Source organism: Gekko japonicus, unplaced genomic scaffold, assembly GCF_001447785.1.
Source record: "Gekko japonicus isolate JY-2015 unplaced genomic scaffold, Gekko_japonicus_V1.1 scaffold1131, whole genome shotgun sequence".
In the NCBI taxonomy this organism is placed as follows: domain Eukaryota; kingdom Metazoa; phylum Chordata; class Lepidosauria; order Squamata; family Gekkonidae; genus Gekko; species Gekko japonicus.
The window spans coordinates 573,581-589,770 of record NW_015161986.1 but is presented as its reverse complement, the minus strand read 5'-3'; the positions used below and the strand labels follow the sequence as shown (position 1 = coordinate 589,770).

Below are 16,190 nucleotides of genomic sequence, written 5' to 3'. Positions count from 1 at the left end.
CAGAGCTTTGTACAATTGTTTTACACAACTATAAGACTATTTCCAGGAATGATGCCCCCAGTAGCTGATGAAAGAACCATCTCTTCATAAATTGTAAGTGGTTCCATAGTAAGCAGAATCTCCTTGTACATGGAGCCTAAATACTTCAAGAAATACTTCAAGTCAAACTACTTTTAAAAGGAAAACATTCATTAAATAAAATTCTAAGGAATACTAAAAAAGTTCTTCACATGCAAAGAATGTGATCCTTTTTAAAAAGTATGTCTAGATGTTGGAAAGGGTTTTTTTGAACCAGAAATAAACTCACTTCTTCATAGAAAAGACAAGATAGTGACAATTATTCAGTATTAAAAGTTGCTGATGAATCCATGTTTATCCTTTGATTTTTTGTCGGTTTTTTGCCTCCTGAAGACTGAAAACATTTAGCCAAAAGTTGTAGAATAAGCTACATTTTTTTTAAACTGCCAATGACTTTGTTTTACAACCAACTTCAGTTAATTCTCAGTTTCTTTTAAAGAGACTGGAGATTGTTATAAACAGTTCATTCATATCATACACTGTGCAGATTAGTTCTTGCTGCAGTAGAGAGGAGGCAACAGCTTCACTGATAAAATTATAATTTGCTGGTGGCATTTTGCACTGAAAGAAGCCCTTGCAACGTATAGGCAATTGTAAACTCTGTTAGGCAATTCTGATGTGTCTTGCAGGGTGTGGGGACGGGCTGGGAAAAGGGAGAGGGGAAACTAGTGAAATACCCCCACAGAGTTCCAATACAATACTGAATTCCAAGAGTTACTGGAACCTGGATATGTAAAGACAAGGTGGAGGCTGGGAAGGGTCATGCTCAAAATTGTCAAGTTCAAATGTACTAGTGTGACATCAACACCTTCACACACCACAAGGATTTCCAGGGCTTGTGCACTGCTTCTTTCAATATGTGCTGGCTGAAGGTGCAGTCAGTCGTTTCCCAATGTAGATGCTGGAAAGAAACACAAAACATGTTGGCAACTTGGAAATGCTCCCTTGTTTACAAGAACTTTTTGTCTTTAGTTTACTTTTTCAAGCAGCAACCATATCCATTAGTAAATGTAGTATAACTACACACAACCCATCTCTAACACACAGTAGACAATGGGAAATAACATCTTTGGGTGTGGTTTAGACACAATGCCAAACAATGACTTGGCATTAGGAGAACAAGCCCAGCGCTCACTTACGCAATCCATTCTCCCCTCACACACTGCAATACAATTAGTCATTTGCAGCAAACCACAGTTTACCATTACAGTCATTCCACCAAACTATGGTTCATGCTTGCCCCACAAACCAGCATTTCTAACACAGATAGTTCTTAATTTTAAGTACTGGTACACTGGGCAAGTGCAAACCATAGTTTGTAAACTGTGATATGCTGCACATCTAATTACGACTGTTGTGTGCAATAGTGTGGGAGATTATGCAAGCTAGCCATAGCTCACTTGCATAGCAGAGAACTATAGTATGACACTGTCTGAACCAAGACTCATTAACTTCTGCATTCTGTGGTTTCTCAGGACTGATAGTCTGCAAAACCCTTGTTAGCACCATTCACTATATATATTTAAGGGAATCAGACTGAGAATTTTATTAGGAAGACAAAAATGTACAATTGCACCATCGATTTTCAAAGCAACTCAAAAGGAGCCAAATTATATCCAAACTTGCTGTGATAGTCAACTGGTCACAGGATTCTGTGCACAAGTTGCCCTATTACCAGCAATGGAATATTTGAGATTATGTTTACTGAATGCACTGATCTGCTGATAAAAATTATTTTCTTCTCTAATGCTTTGTCTTCTCCTCCCACCCCACCCCCCAAATCTTTGCACCAAGGCAACTCATGTTCTCTGGTAAGGTAAATTCAGCAATTACACACTAAATTTACATTCTTCGAGCAGTTCACTTCCATACACTACTATCAGCATAATATCAGCTACTCAAGACTAATGGAACAGTAGATTACCGAAGTTCTATCTCAAAATGCTCTTTGGTTATTGTTACAGAACAGAAAAGAAACACACTGTTTTAATTAAGGGATGCATAATACTGAAGTACGACAGCATATTCTGAAAACATATCTGCAATAATTTCCCCCCCTTTATTCTGTGTTTGATTTAATAGTACTTCACTAATTTTATCATTTTTATCTCAATCTTCCTTCAGGCATTCAGGGTAGTATCATCATTGCAGGTGATCACTCGTGAAATTGCAGACTGTGAAATCACAGTACTGCCTTGCAAGATGACATTCTTCCATCAAACCTCCAACATAGCAGACTGGATTCCTCATGGAATGGTTAAAAGCCATATGTAAGAGCTGCTGAAAATATCTCCACTTACACAACTAGGGATATTTGTACTGGAACTTACCCTAGTCCCAAAGCCAAAACATGAGATATGAACAGAGATGGAATGAAAACCTTTAGAAACTCAGCTGAGAAAATGCCACCTTTCTTCATAGCTCCACTCTTCCTCATACTTAAAGATACTGCTCGTTTAGGATGTCTGAAGTGAAACTCCCTAAAGGAAACAAAATGGACGGCAACTCAAAAGGTACTGAATTCAGGTAATTCAAATCACCCCAAAATCTAAGGGTTAGGAAGCAAACAAAGCATTATTGAAAGACCATTCAGACATCAAGGGAGCTTCTAGAGCCTGATTCGTAGCTATTTGGAACATACTTGTAGACTTCATGTCATTTTGAATCTTGCCAGAGCTGGGTTGAGCTCCACCACTAAGAAAAACGGCTTGATGAAGCCCTAAGAAACAGCAAAGCAACTTAGGCGTGTCGTCTCCGCTCCATTGGTTCACGCTACAGCTAGTCTTGAGCCCATGCCGTCTACTGCCTGTTTTCTTTGAAAACTGTTCTCTGAACCATGAGCCGATGACTGCATCATTCTGAAGTCTTATACTTTCAAGGAGTATTAGGTCACTATTCAACTGGTGCAGATGTCATTTATGTATGGTGGCAAAACCATTTGTTATGTGTATCATTTATGGTTGTAAGTAGAACTGTATAAGAAGACAGCAGTCTCAAGTGTGATTTGTACAGCGTGACAGATTATCTGGTTATTTGTTTGCACATCAAGGGAGTTGTAGCTGATAAAACAGGACAGAAAGGAAAACACTTCTTTTTCAAAACAAAGAGAGAAACTCAAGCAAGGCTCTCTCTGGATCCTATCCCTGGGTGAAGCTTCATTTACTAGGAGTACTGTAGTTGGAGAAGTGGGCTGAGGGGAAATTGCCTTGCTACAGTGGAGTGTTCCAGGCATAGCAGTGGCTCTCCTGCCAGCAGCACAGAGAGGAAGGGTGGGTTCTGCTCCAATCCTATGAGGAACTGCTTCACAATGTAACTCAGACTGTGAGACAATTATGACAAACTGATCTTATTTAGAAGGAATTATTAAGGAATTTCTTATTCCTTAATAAGAAAACTCATGTCTTAGAAGCACTTTCTACAACAATCCTTTCTGAGAACTATGTTTAATGTTCTAATATAACGCCTTATAAGAGAAGGACTATTAGGTTTCAACTCACTTGGGAGGAATGTTTTCAGGTCGACTTGACCAATCGGATACCCAGTCAGCACTTTTCTTTAAAACTTCCACCTCCTTTTCTCCTTCTACTGCTTCCTCTTCAGACTGAAAATATACATGGGACACAATTCACAATGTTTGCTCTATTCCTCCTTTTGGTTTTGTTAACAGACAGATACACAAAGCATGACAGCAGTTCTGACAGTCTTCTGTTATTGTGTAAAAGTCAAGTGTAGGAAAGGGCATCAAAATGAATATACTTCACTTGCATCAGTGATTTTTATCATCTATTTGGAAGGGATAAAAGTGCATTCACAAGGCTTGCTGAAGTTAACCAATATCTAAATGTCAAGGATTAAGTGAAGCATCACTTAAGCACACCCAAATATTTATAAACAGGCATGAGCATAGCTTGAAATGGAAAACTTTAATCAAATTGAGCTTGTGTAACCATCTAAAAATTGCCCCCACAAAAAATCCATCTAAGTAAAAGTACATTTCTTTAAAAGCATCACACTAACTTTAAAGCAAATTTGTATTATTAGCTTGAACAAATATATTTCAGTTTCAGATATTTGGTTTTACCCTGTTGCCAGCATATTGAACATTTTGTATTTGTTCTTTTTAGACTAATTATGGTTTTAGAGCCCATGGGTTCTGTTAGCTATTTTGGGAGTACTTTGGTGTTGAAAAAATAGCGTGTATCAATTGTAATGAGTATTTTTCTGGACCTCAGCAAACACTCCTGTGGCCTGGAATTTAAAGCTGATTCCCAAAGAAAGGCCTCATAGCATAGGCTCTCAAGTCTTGGATGGGTGGAAAGGGATAGAGGAGGTCCTTCTGGTACTCTAGGTCTAAGCCATGTAGGGCTTTAAAGGTAAAAACCAGTAACTTCTACTGAATCTGGTAACAGGTTGAAAGCCAATGAAGACAGTATAACTACAGCTTTACCATCTTACTATACTGTAACTATTATATGGCTTCATGTAATAAGGTTAACAAATATAGAAAGGACACATGTATATATACAAATTAGCAAAATTTCTCAAGATTCCCCCCACGCTGCAATCTTATTCATCTTCAATAAAGCAGTCTATGATATTCCAAACCCAACTCCAGTTTGAAAGATGAGCTTGGATACCTTAATTGTGAAAAGGCCCAAATACACAATTCATCCTCACAGCAATGGCAGCAAGCAACAGAAAGCAGCCCCCACTGACCTGAGTTCGGGCTATTTAAATGCAGCAACATTTTTCACTAGCTGATGTACAGCCATTCAGAGAAGGGACCAAGTCAGAAAAATTAAGTACATTCAACTAAACTGGGAAGTGCCAGCTTTGATCATATATAGAAGATATCACTCAAGCTTGCACAAATGGAACTAAGGTTATTATCCTATTTGTTACAGAGCTCTGAAGAGACTAAAGTTGCAATCTGAGCAAAAGATAGGTTACTGCTAAAAACAGTAACTTGCTTTAATGTTGAACGTTTTGCTTAACCACTTACTCTACTTAATACTACTGATTAGGGGTGTGGAAAAAAAAATTCAGTGGATTTGGATTTGGCCAAATCACACACAATCAATTTTGTCCGGCAGTAAGACTCCTGCATGTCAGTTTCGTCAGTAGGAGCCAATTCGGGAGTCTTTGGGCCAGCCAAATGTCAATTTCAGTCCCATTATATCCTATGGGCATTGAAGTCAATGGTGAAAACATAGGGTATATTCTGGGGGCTGGAAGGGAGGGGGTTTGAGGGAGAGGCTCCAAACTCACAGGGTAGCTGCTGGAGCCTCTCCCCAAGACACCCACCAAGATTCAAGAACATTGGACCAGGGGGTCCAATTCTACGGGCCCTCAAACAGGTTGCCCCCATACATTCCATTGTTCTCTATGGTGGGAACAAAAATTACTTTTCCCCCCACAGTGCCGTTAGTGGCTCTGGGAGGGAGGGATTTTGAGGGAGAGGCAACATATTTTCAGGGTAGCTTCGGGAGCCTCTCCCCACATAAACCCCCATGTCCCAAAGCAAGTGGACCAGTGGGCCCAATTCTATGGGCACCCAAACAGGTCACCCCCATTACCTCCATTGTTTCCAATGGGGAAACCCAGCTAGCAGGACTTAAGGCAGGCAAACTTACTGTTTATTTTAGCTCCTTACAGAAAGTATAGTTCAATTTTTTTTGCATTCCATCACCCCCATATGTAGAACACTTTACCTGAAACACTACTGTTTTAAATTAATAAAAATAACATACCTGAGAACTATTGTCTTTACTTGTATGCATTTCCACATCAAACATTATCTGCCCATCTTCTTGAGGAGAAGGGCTAGAAGAAAAGTAATTAAGATAATGATTATTGCCAAGAAGCTTGATTAGATAAAACATTATCACCAGTAGGTTACAATGTGCATATTATATTTTATATAAAAACAAGTGGGAACCTGCAAGGACTTGCATGGGGCATCTCATTTCCTCCTCCCCACTATTTTCCCTTTCCCTTCCCTCTCCCCTTTTCCTGTTTCCTTCCCACCAAACAGCAAGCCTACCTGTATCTGTCCCTCTGTCCAGCTCCCACCACAGCAGCCACTACCCAGGAAAACTATGGCACAATTGTGTGGTACCAAGCCATTGGGCCAGGCCCACTTGCATGGTAGGGGACCCTCAAGGACTTCTGTGGGGGCACATCACTTTCCCCTGCATCCCCCTCCTCACATTATTTCCCCCTTACCTTCATCTGGCAACCCCTATGTCCTCTTCCCTTTACCTGTCCCATTCTCTCCTTCTCAGACATTCACCAACCAGTCTTTTATCTGCCTCCCATCTTCAGCTACATTTATTTACTTCATTCATACCCTGCCTTTCTCCACAGTGGGGACCAAAGCAGCTTACATCATTCCCCTCTCCTCTTTTTTTATTCTCCTTGTGAGGTAGGTGAGGCTGAAAGCATGTGATGGGCACATCATCAACTAGTGGGCTTCCATGACAGACTAGCGATTTAACCTGGGTCTCCCAGACCCTACTCAGAAGCTCTAACCTTTGCGCCACACTGGCTTTTAGAAGGTGGCTGCTAATGAACAGCAGCAAGCAGCCAGGCCTAAATGTGTCATGCAGTCAAGGTGGTATCAAGTCACCCAACTGGTTGCTACCAGACTTGGACTTGATAAGTCCTCCCCTGAAAGCCAGAACAACCCTGGAAATGAACCTGCCCCCTCCTCTTGCCTTTTAAATCAAGTCTAGAATACTGTGGTTGCCTAGCACAGCCACTGAAGGCTTCCATTTTTTAAAAAGCTACAGGTGTTCCTTTTATCTTTTGGGGGTTTTAACCCTCTGCCCCAGTGTATTGTCTTTTAGATTTCAGATTTTTCTGCAAACCTGGGGCATTTGTCAGGTTTGTAGAAAGATCTGCTTCGTCTGTTCACAGCTCCAATCACTAGATTTAAGTATCCTCACATTTGGCCAACTTTGCTATACACGTGGGAACCTGTAAAGACTTGCAGGACTCATTTCCCCCTCCCCTGCTATTTCCTCTTTTCCCTTTCCTGAAATCTCCCGTAGTCCCCTCTATCCCCTTCCCCACACTATATCCTCTCTCCCTCCCCCCGTGACCCCCATATCTCTTCCCTTTCCCTGCCTCATTCTCCCTCTCTCAGTCTTTCAGCAACTTACCTTTTATCTGCCTCCCATCTTCAGCTATATTTTTTACTTCATTTTACACCACCTTTCTCCACAGAAGGGACCAAAGCCACTTACCCTACTCTGAAGCTCTAACTGCTATACCACACTGGCTTTCAGAGGGTGGCTGCTGTTGAATAGTAGCAAGCAGTCAGGCCTAGGTGAGTTATGCAAGCTAGGTGGTGCTAAGTCACCAAGAGGGTGCTTCCAAGCCTAGAGTTGCCAATCTCTGGCTGGTACCTGGAGATTCCCCCAAAATTACAACTGAACACACCACAGAGATCTGTCCCTCTGGAGAAAAAATGGCTGCTTTGGAGGAAGGACTCTATGGCATTATACCATGCTGAGGCCTCTACCCTCCCCAAATCCTACACTCCTTAGACTTTTCCACAAAATCTCCAGGAACTTCCCAACTTGGATCTGGAAATCCTAGCAGGCCTGGCCCCAATGAATCCTCTCTCAAAGGTCAAAACAGGCCTGGAAAGGGCCCTACCCCTCCCCTGCTTTTTTACTCACAAACATCCAACCTGGAATACTGTGGTTGCCTAGCAACAGCCACTGAGGGAATCTGTTTTTAAAGCTACGGGTGCTCTTTTATCATTTTTCAATTTTTTAAACTGCATGATTAATTTTTTAGATTTCAGATTTTTCTGCAAACCTGGCTCCCTTTTAAGGTTCGGAGAAAGTTCTGTATTGGCCATTCACAGCTCTAGTCATCCAAAATTTGGCCAACTTCACTATTAGAATATAAGATATTGTAAAAAGAAATACTTTAGAATTGAATTCTCCCTGTTTTGGGAGATGAAATATAGTAATCAAGATGAAACCACTTCCCCCCAAATCCATGTGTACCTTAAGAAACACAAGCAAGAAACAAACAAAAAAGATAGAAATTAGGTTTATAGGCAAAACCTATAGGCAGAAAAAATTCCCAGGAATGTTGTGGGCTGGTTGCTAAGCAGACAGTGACTGCTGTTAAGTGGGACAACACAAAAGTCCAAGAGGTGGTTTTGTTTTGCTATCAGGATAAAAGTGAACAAGTAGGTAACTAAAGACACAGCCCTAGTGGGAGGACAGTTTACTGGCAGTACTCCATAGTAAACATTTAGGAAAACCAATCCTGAGTTATGGGAATAAATAAAGAGCTCGATTAAACAGATCCACATTGTGGGATGCAAAAGTGATAAAAGTTGACACAAAGTATCTTATGATTTATGAGGGTCCATTTTATATTTCAGACTAGAAACTATTTAATACAAAATAGTTTACACATCAATATTACACTATATAGTTTTATTTACTGATCTGTTTTATGTGGTTTTAATGTTGGTTTTAACTTAAATAATTTATTGTATACTATTTTGTTGTAAGCTGCCTGAGCCCTACTTGTAGGGAAGGGCAGCCTACATAACCTAATTTAATTAATAAATAAAAATAAAAAATATTAACATTTCAATAAAGTTCCAAATAAATCCTACTGAGAATTAAAATTAGGACAAGTGACACACAAGCAACCATCTTTTAAAATCTTTAATCGAATTAAGATTAACAAAGAACAGATTAAACTTCACATAGATAAAACATTTGTTACCAACTATGACCTGTTTCAGAACTACTATTTCCAAATTATCATAAAATATAAATGCTTATTTTTAAACTATTGGAAAAATTAAAGCTTTGTTCTAGAGATCTTAACAGAAAGAGTGCAGAAAAAGCAATTCAACTACCATAATTCTGATTTAGAAGTACAACAAACAGATTTTGAAGAAATACTGCATGGTATAGACTTAGACGGCTTACTTAATGCTTATGTTACAGATGAGTTCTGATTCACATCACACACAAGATCAAGAAGGAATTTATCTCTAGGTAGTAACTACGGTCCCTCTGCCTTTCACTAAAGCATGTTGCACAAATACTTCATTAATCTATCCTGACTGTCATCAGTGAACCAATACCTGAAACCACATGTTAGCTAGTTTCCTTCTGCTTAATGTCACCAAAAAGGGGAGAGGTCAACTGGGGACATGGCTATAGTTTAGCATATTGAAAAACCTGCTTCAAGATAAAGGACTGGTCTAGACAATCTTCAGTCTAGCAACAAAATGATAAAACAGATTGCAAACAAGTTTACCGCTATGTTTTACTGCCTGTTATTATTGTCTAATAAAGAATCAGCTTTAGGAAAAAGCCATTTACTATTTTTTACAGAAAAGAAAATTAAATTAGCAAGAGTTGATTTTTAAGTAACTTTACAGAGCCCTTACTTAGGCCTATATAATTAGATTCAGGTCCATTAGTGAAAGGCATGGAGATCGCAGAGCTCCCCCCCCCCCCTTGGGAGTCACAGCCACCACTTGGCCTGACAGCCATGTGGGTTGGTCACTTGTATTGATGAGAGGAAAGGGGTAAAAATCACTGTCTTGTCAGCAAAGCTATGACGACAGGAGTGATTCTGGCTCCTTCTCTTTACAACCAAGCAACCCACGTGGCTCCCACAATGCCAGAAATCAACTTGTGCAGGGTCTGAAGAGACTGCTCAGGTGAGGGAAAGATCTGAAATTCTTGCACAAGCAGACTGCCTGATCCCACTCTATGTCTAAGGTATCTTTTAAATGTCACAAACAATTCAAACAAAAGCAAGTAATTCTGAAGCCCTAAAGAAACCAACAGAACTTAAACACCTATAGCCTTTTATTCACATTTAACCTGAGAACTTAATTAGTAGCGCTCTGTGCGAGAAAAGGCAATCCCCTTTTGAAGAACCCAGAGCTTGAATTCTTACCTGTCACAGTGAGAACTACCCCTCGAACTGCTCTGCCCTGATTCATGCTGAGCATCTAGAAGTATCTTTTCCATGTCTCCATTATGAATGGAAGATGAAGAAGGAACATGTTCCAGCCCCCCGTTTTTTGCATTGCCATTGTCGTTGCCATTTCCATTCATCTGCAGCTCTACCCAGGAGCCTGTTGAATAGTCAGAGGATTTGTCAGAAACTCTGAAACTAAACCTAGCATAAAGCTTATCACTTACTTGCAGAAATATGCAGCCACACCAAAGTTCGATAAGCAGGAGGAAAACATTCAAAGACACTGAATAGTATTTCTTCATTTATTCTCAAAAGAACAGAACAACATTATGAATCAAACCTCGACAGATTGATTTTATTCCGTTTCTTACATATCAATTCACATATCATGAGTTGGCTATGTGGAAGTAACAGGTTGTGCAAATGGTCTCAGTTGTCTGAGCAATAATACTGGAAAAGCACACTCATGAAAAACCAAGCAACAGCTTATGTTGCGAGGGGCAGGCAGTACATTAGGGAATCCCCTGCTTACAGAAGCTAATTCTGCATTTCTCATGAGTATGCTTGGATGCTGCTTGGTTAGAAGTATGTTTATTATTGCCTACAAAGCCTGTTTTGTAGATAAAATTTTATCAGCTTTTTTGTTCCTTCTGTGTGTTGAGTGGGGCGTTTTGTTCAAAGAGTTTCCAGAAAGCATCTTGTGCCATGTCTCAAGTGTAATGAAGGCAACGTTGTCAACCCCTGCTTTTCAAATAGAAGGTTGATTTATCTACCAGATGGTTGACACTTGGTAAGTACATTTTAAATTAAATATACTGCTTTGCTTTGTCAGTTAATGTACTAGTTAGTACAGTCAAAGATAAAACAATTTGAAAATATACTTACTAGCATATTCCTTGATTCCATGGAGATTTCTACTACACCCAGGTCTCGTGTCTTGTGACTATGTGTAGATGTATTTCAAAACAAAACGTAAGATCTTACTACACCAGTACATAGGTGGTTAGAGTGGACTTTATTTTGATAGATCTGGATTCTAGTGCTTGCATAGCATTGTTATTTTCTGCCACAATGCATTTTCAAAGCACATATAAAGAGATAAATGGAAATGAGTTCAGGCATGCATGAAATTAAGGATACATAACACTTTTGTCCCACTAACTAAATATTGGATATATCTGACATCTCCAGTTAAAAATATCAGATCGTAGGTATTGTGAAAGACCTCCACTTGAGACCTTGGAGAGCCATTATCAGTCAAAGTATGCAAAACTGACCCTAAAAGACCAATAATCTGACTCAACATAAGGCAGCTTCATGTGTTCATTTGATCTCAACAAAAGTGTGACCAGAAAGCATGTAACCATCACAGACGATTAGTATTTAGGCAAAGTTCCTTCATAATAGTGCTTTACCATCAGAACTCAAGGTACAAGTTTTAACTTAAGTGCCTTCAACACCACATATATCACACGCAGTCTTTGCCCTTATGTTCTGCCATGATTTCCCAAGTTCAAGCCGGATGGCCCTAATTATAACATCGGCACACAAAGCCCATCCAAACAAGTGGACACAAAGTGGAGTCCTGAGTGGATATACACCATCCTGGAGCTCCCTTTTTACTTGAAGATTTACCAAAGCCAGAACATTTGTGAAGTACAGTAACAGCATTTTTTTAAAAAAAACTGGCAATGGTTTCTGACAGTTGGGACTATATCTTGAAGGAAGGCATTCTAATGTATTTTTGAGGTATTTTTCTCATTTCCTTCTTTCATGGACCATAAGATGAACAAGTTTAGAAGGGTAAGAGTCCTGGCTTCAGTTTTCTGGCTAGCTAACTGCAAGACCCTCTGTTGGAGATCTCATGCTATTTTTTCCTATCCTTTACCTTTTCTCTATATACCTCAGGTGTGAACCACTAAACAACTATTCAGTGCTTAAATCCGCTGGCACTGTTTCACCTTGTAAAATTTTATTTGGGAAAAAATAGCTGTTACACAGTTTAGGTGTGTAATCTAAACCTCCGGCAGTGAAGTGTACATATGTTGCCAAATCATATCTGTAAGGCAAAATCATTTAATGGAAGGATGAATCTTAAGTACATTCATTTAGAAGAAGAATAGGACTGGATTCTGTGTGAGTATACATAAGATCAGGCAAAGTGTTCAAAACTTTTCACAAGGAAAAGATGACAGGTGATAAAGGAATGTTTTTCAATGTGAGGCAAACTAAAAGTATATGCTGTTAATGGAGTTTTAACCATTCATAATTCAAAAACTGAATGTGATACAGAGCTTTGGTAACAGGAGAGCTTGAACCTGGAGTGAAGGATCATGATGATGCCCCCTGGATCCTAGTGTTCTTGTCCCTGAGTCCACTAAGAACCCCACAATAAATAATAAATCCAATTTGTGAATTTGATTTAATTTTAATGCTTAGCTTAAGCCTCCAAAATCAGATTTCCTCCATAATTCTTTTTTTTAAAACATAGAAAAGAGGCTTTTAACATTGATTATAATTATATAAAGATTATCAGTGCAGGCTTCAGTTCGGATTTCCAATTGAATTTTTATCTTTCTTGGATGCTTGCATTAGACTCTGATAACAGGAGGCAGACTTCATTTGGTTTGGTAGACCCATGGCTCTCTCATGGTCAACTTTACATAAAAATGTTTAGCTGATATATGTGTGTATACTGTCATTGGTGGATGAGCTTTGGAAGGGAACATGTCTATAGTATTGCACATTATCATTATTCTGCAGGATCTTTCAGCTGCCTTTGACAAAGTTGATTACAATTTTATTGCAACACTTGCAGTAGCGCATAGGGATTAAGTGCATGAAGGATTTAAATCAATCTTTGTGCACTATATACAGAAAGTCGCACCAATGATTCTGAGTCAGTGGTATGGGGTTTAATGTTGCATTGCTCCACAAAGTTCATTATTACTACCCATACCTTTTCATCTCTGTGTAAGACCAAAGAATGAAATTATCCAAAGTTGCAGTAGAGTATCATCAATAAACCTTAAGACACCTGACTATGCACTTCCTTAAGCCTCTAGAAGCAGCCATCTCTGCTCTAGACCAGTGTCTCTTGGCTGTGATCAAACTGAAATGAGAACAAACTGAAACTGATTACAGAGATTTTGCTGGATGGCAAGTCATTTAAAGCCTGGAGTCTGCATACTTGAAGGACCATCTCTCACAGTACAAACCTGTGTGGCGGCTCTGATCCTTTAATTAGAGGCTTCCATCTGTCCTGTCACACATGCACAAAAAGTATCACTGCTCAATACTGAACGTTTACATTGGTTATGTACTTTCTGGTAGTAGCTGTTTTGTTTGTTTTTACATTGGTGAAAATTTCTTTTTGAGTTATCACTGTCAGCCATTTAAAGTTCTGCATGGGAGAAAGGGCAGGCTAAAAATCTCTTAAACAAGAAATACAAAACTCTGCCACTCTTTGCATTGTTTAAAACCAATAAAAGTAGAAGGGTACTAAAGGAGAAGGTTTGTTACTGGCACATCAGATTACTAACAATGTACTTCAAAGCTTGTTCCCTTCATTATCACACTCCAACTGTTCAGTTTTTACAAAATAATTTAAAAACCTATTTTGCTTGATATTTGCAAAAAAGGCTCTAAGTGCATTGCTATATCAAACAACTTGTATGCATGTTTTTTCACGAAGTTACAGATTTTAAGGGGGAAGGAAAGAACAGCAACTTTCTCAGCAATACAGGGAAGATGGAAAAGTCTAAGATATAACAAGGATATGCAATATTGTACGCAAACATGTGTGCATTACTATACAATGGCTAAAACATTCACCAGTGTTCACAAGTAATGCTTTATGAAGAACTGTACATCTGTAGTGAAGATAAACCTATTAAACACTATGAAAAACCATAATGTTATCTACCTGAAGAATTACTCACTTCTCCCCTCTACCTAATGTAAATCGTAGCTATATACATTGCCCCAAACTAGTACTGTGTGTGTAAAGAACTCCTACAATCTTATGACTACTTAGTTATTTATATAACCCTTTAGTATTGGAGTTCTCCGTCATGAGGATTTTATTCATGTGTTTAGGAACTATACACAAGGCTGGTGTAGTAAAATCTAATTATTTCAACAAATACAAAATAACCTTCATTATGGTTTATACCGCAAAAAGATTTCAAATATTCTAATCCCATTACTTCCACAGCAGCCCTACACAGGATTTCTGCAATATGGAACCTTTGGAAACCAAGAATGTTGTTTAAATCCTTTGTGGTAAACCACAACAAAATTAAACAACTGACACAAACAGTAGGCATATAATTTAAGATATTAATACACTGATGAATTTCATGAGCATTTTTGCAATCTTGTAAACCAACTAATGTTCAAATTGCAGTATGCAATTTCAAGTTAAACAGAATTTTTCCTCAAGCTACGAGAATGCAGTAACTGATTTAGCCTATAGTCTCAAGGAACGCAACACAGCAGTCTTCAAATGCTTTACTGTGAAATAATCCCAGTATTAGTGGCCCTATTCTATGGGTAAAAATTTTGAGCAACAGCTTCCATACTATTTGTCTCATTGCATCAGGTGGTGGCTAAACAGGGTGGGAAAGAATGTGCATTACGTTTCTTTCAAGCACAACAACACACATACTAACTAGTTAAATGTGTGAGATGGCTAAATCATTTCAGTTACAAAATCCAAACTAGAGCTATCTGGATCCCCCTCCAACCTGATCCAGGAAACAAAAGGCTGTACTGGACCAGCTGACAGACCCCAATACAAAAGAAAACAGTACACGTCAGTAATATTGCTCAGCCACTGGATAAACTCTCAAACACTGTCACTCCTTCCAAGCATCCCAGCTGTAGCTCTACCCTTGCTATTAGAAGCAGCAAGCAATGGAACACCTCCTCTTCTCAAAACAAGTTATTCACTTTTATCTCATTCCATTCAGTCTAACTTCCCTGCCTAAAGTACTTTTCGTTATTTATCAGATCTTTAATCCTGCTCTAACTTTTAGAAGCCCAACCCTAACCAAGTTTAATTTTAACGAGCCATATTCTCAAGCATGCTTAGGAATGCAGCCCTATACACCAATACCTTGTATTCCATACAAAAACCTTCAGACCACTCAATTTCCCCTTCTTTTCCAAAACCCCATTCTATTATCCCCAACACACCCGTCTCCCACTCCACTTCTGCCTTTAATTCCTGAATATCCAACCACTTTCCTTCTTTTCAAAGGACTCTCATTCCCATTTACTATCCGACCACTATCATACAACACTTCCATCTTTTGATTTAAGCAGACTCCTAGGTCCAAACTCTAATCTCAAATCGCTATTACCCCCCCCCCCCCCAGCTATAGGTCCCATCGTTATCTTGTCGCCCTCCCTATTACGGATTTAACCACTCGCGCTTAAGTCCATTTTGTTTAGAACAGAAAACGGGCACAGAAAGCGATTTAACCATTCCCCCGCCCCTCCGGAAACGGCCCCAGCCACCGACATTCTATTCCCCCCCCCCCCGCAATGCAAACCAAGTCAGCCCCCTACCGCCCATTGGCCAATAGCATCTCGCGCGGCCCAGCTGCAAACCAATCCCCATCAAGCGGGCAACAGAGGGGGAGGGGTACCTTCGCTGCCGTTTGACGGGAAACGAACTCTGAATACGGTTTTGGCCCATTCACTCTTACAGTGTAACCACCACTGAAGAGAAAAGAACAGGAAAAGAAGGACAAGAGGGGGGAAAAGGAAAGAAAGCCCCACTCACTGTTAAGGCCCGGGTCGGTAGGCGTTCCCTCAGGTGGCAGGTTGTTGTTATTGTTGTGGTGAGGCGAGTCCTGAGGGGAGGACATAGCGACAGGAGGGGCGGGGGGGAAGCGCCTTGTCGCAAGCGAAGAGTTCCCTCGTCCGAGGCAGCAGCACTGAGGATAACAACAACAAAAACAAGACGAAGCCTAGCTATGTGCGCGAAGAGCCACAGCCAGCGACCCCGCCCCCTTGCCGCCCCGCCCCTTAGCCTCCAGTACGCACGCGCCTCACTGGGCACGCCCACGCGCCGGTGCGCAAACACCGCCCCTTAACTGCCTCGGCTTCTTTTTTCTCCCTGACGC

General features: G+C 40.0%; 1 protein-coding gene across 1 annotated transcript; it reads right to left on the bottom strand.

Annotated features, from left to right (window-relative positions):
- Window positions 1–265: 265 nt before the first annotated feature.
- BNIP3L (BCL2/adenovirus E1B 19kDa interacting protein 3-like) lies at window positions 266–16,086 on the bottom strand. Its single transcript, XM_015429809.1, has 6 exons — window positions 15,848–16,086; window positions 10,033–10,213; window positions 5,829–5,901; window positions 3,576–3,679; window positions 2,409–2,558; window positions 266–979 (listed from the first exon to the last, which is right to left on the bottom strand). Exons 1-6 carry the CDS (start codon window positions 15,930–15,932, stop codon window positions 931–933), a joined length of 642 nt encoding a protein of 213 aa, XP_015285295.1. The 5' UTR covers window positions 15,933–16,086; the 3' UTR covers window positions 266–930.
- Window positions 16,087–16,190: the final 104 nt, after the last annotated feature.

What these genes read in the sequence shown, in the direction of transcription:
- BNIP3L (XM_015429809.1), bottom strand. Translation starts at nt 15,932, where the DNA reads ATGTCCTCCCCTCAGGACTCGCCTCACCACAACAATAACAACAACCTG. An exon ending in TACCGACCCGGGCCTTAACA is followed by an intron (nt 10,214 to 15,847) that starts GTGAGTGGGGCT and finishes ACTATTCAACAG; the next exon opens with GCTCCTGGGTAGAGCTGCAG. An exon ending in GGTAGTTCTCACTGTGACAG is followed by an intron (nt 5,902 to 10,032) that starts GTAAGAATTCAA and finishes CTTTTCTTCTAG; the next exon opens with CCCTTCTCCTCAAGAAGATG.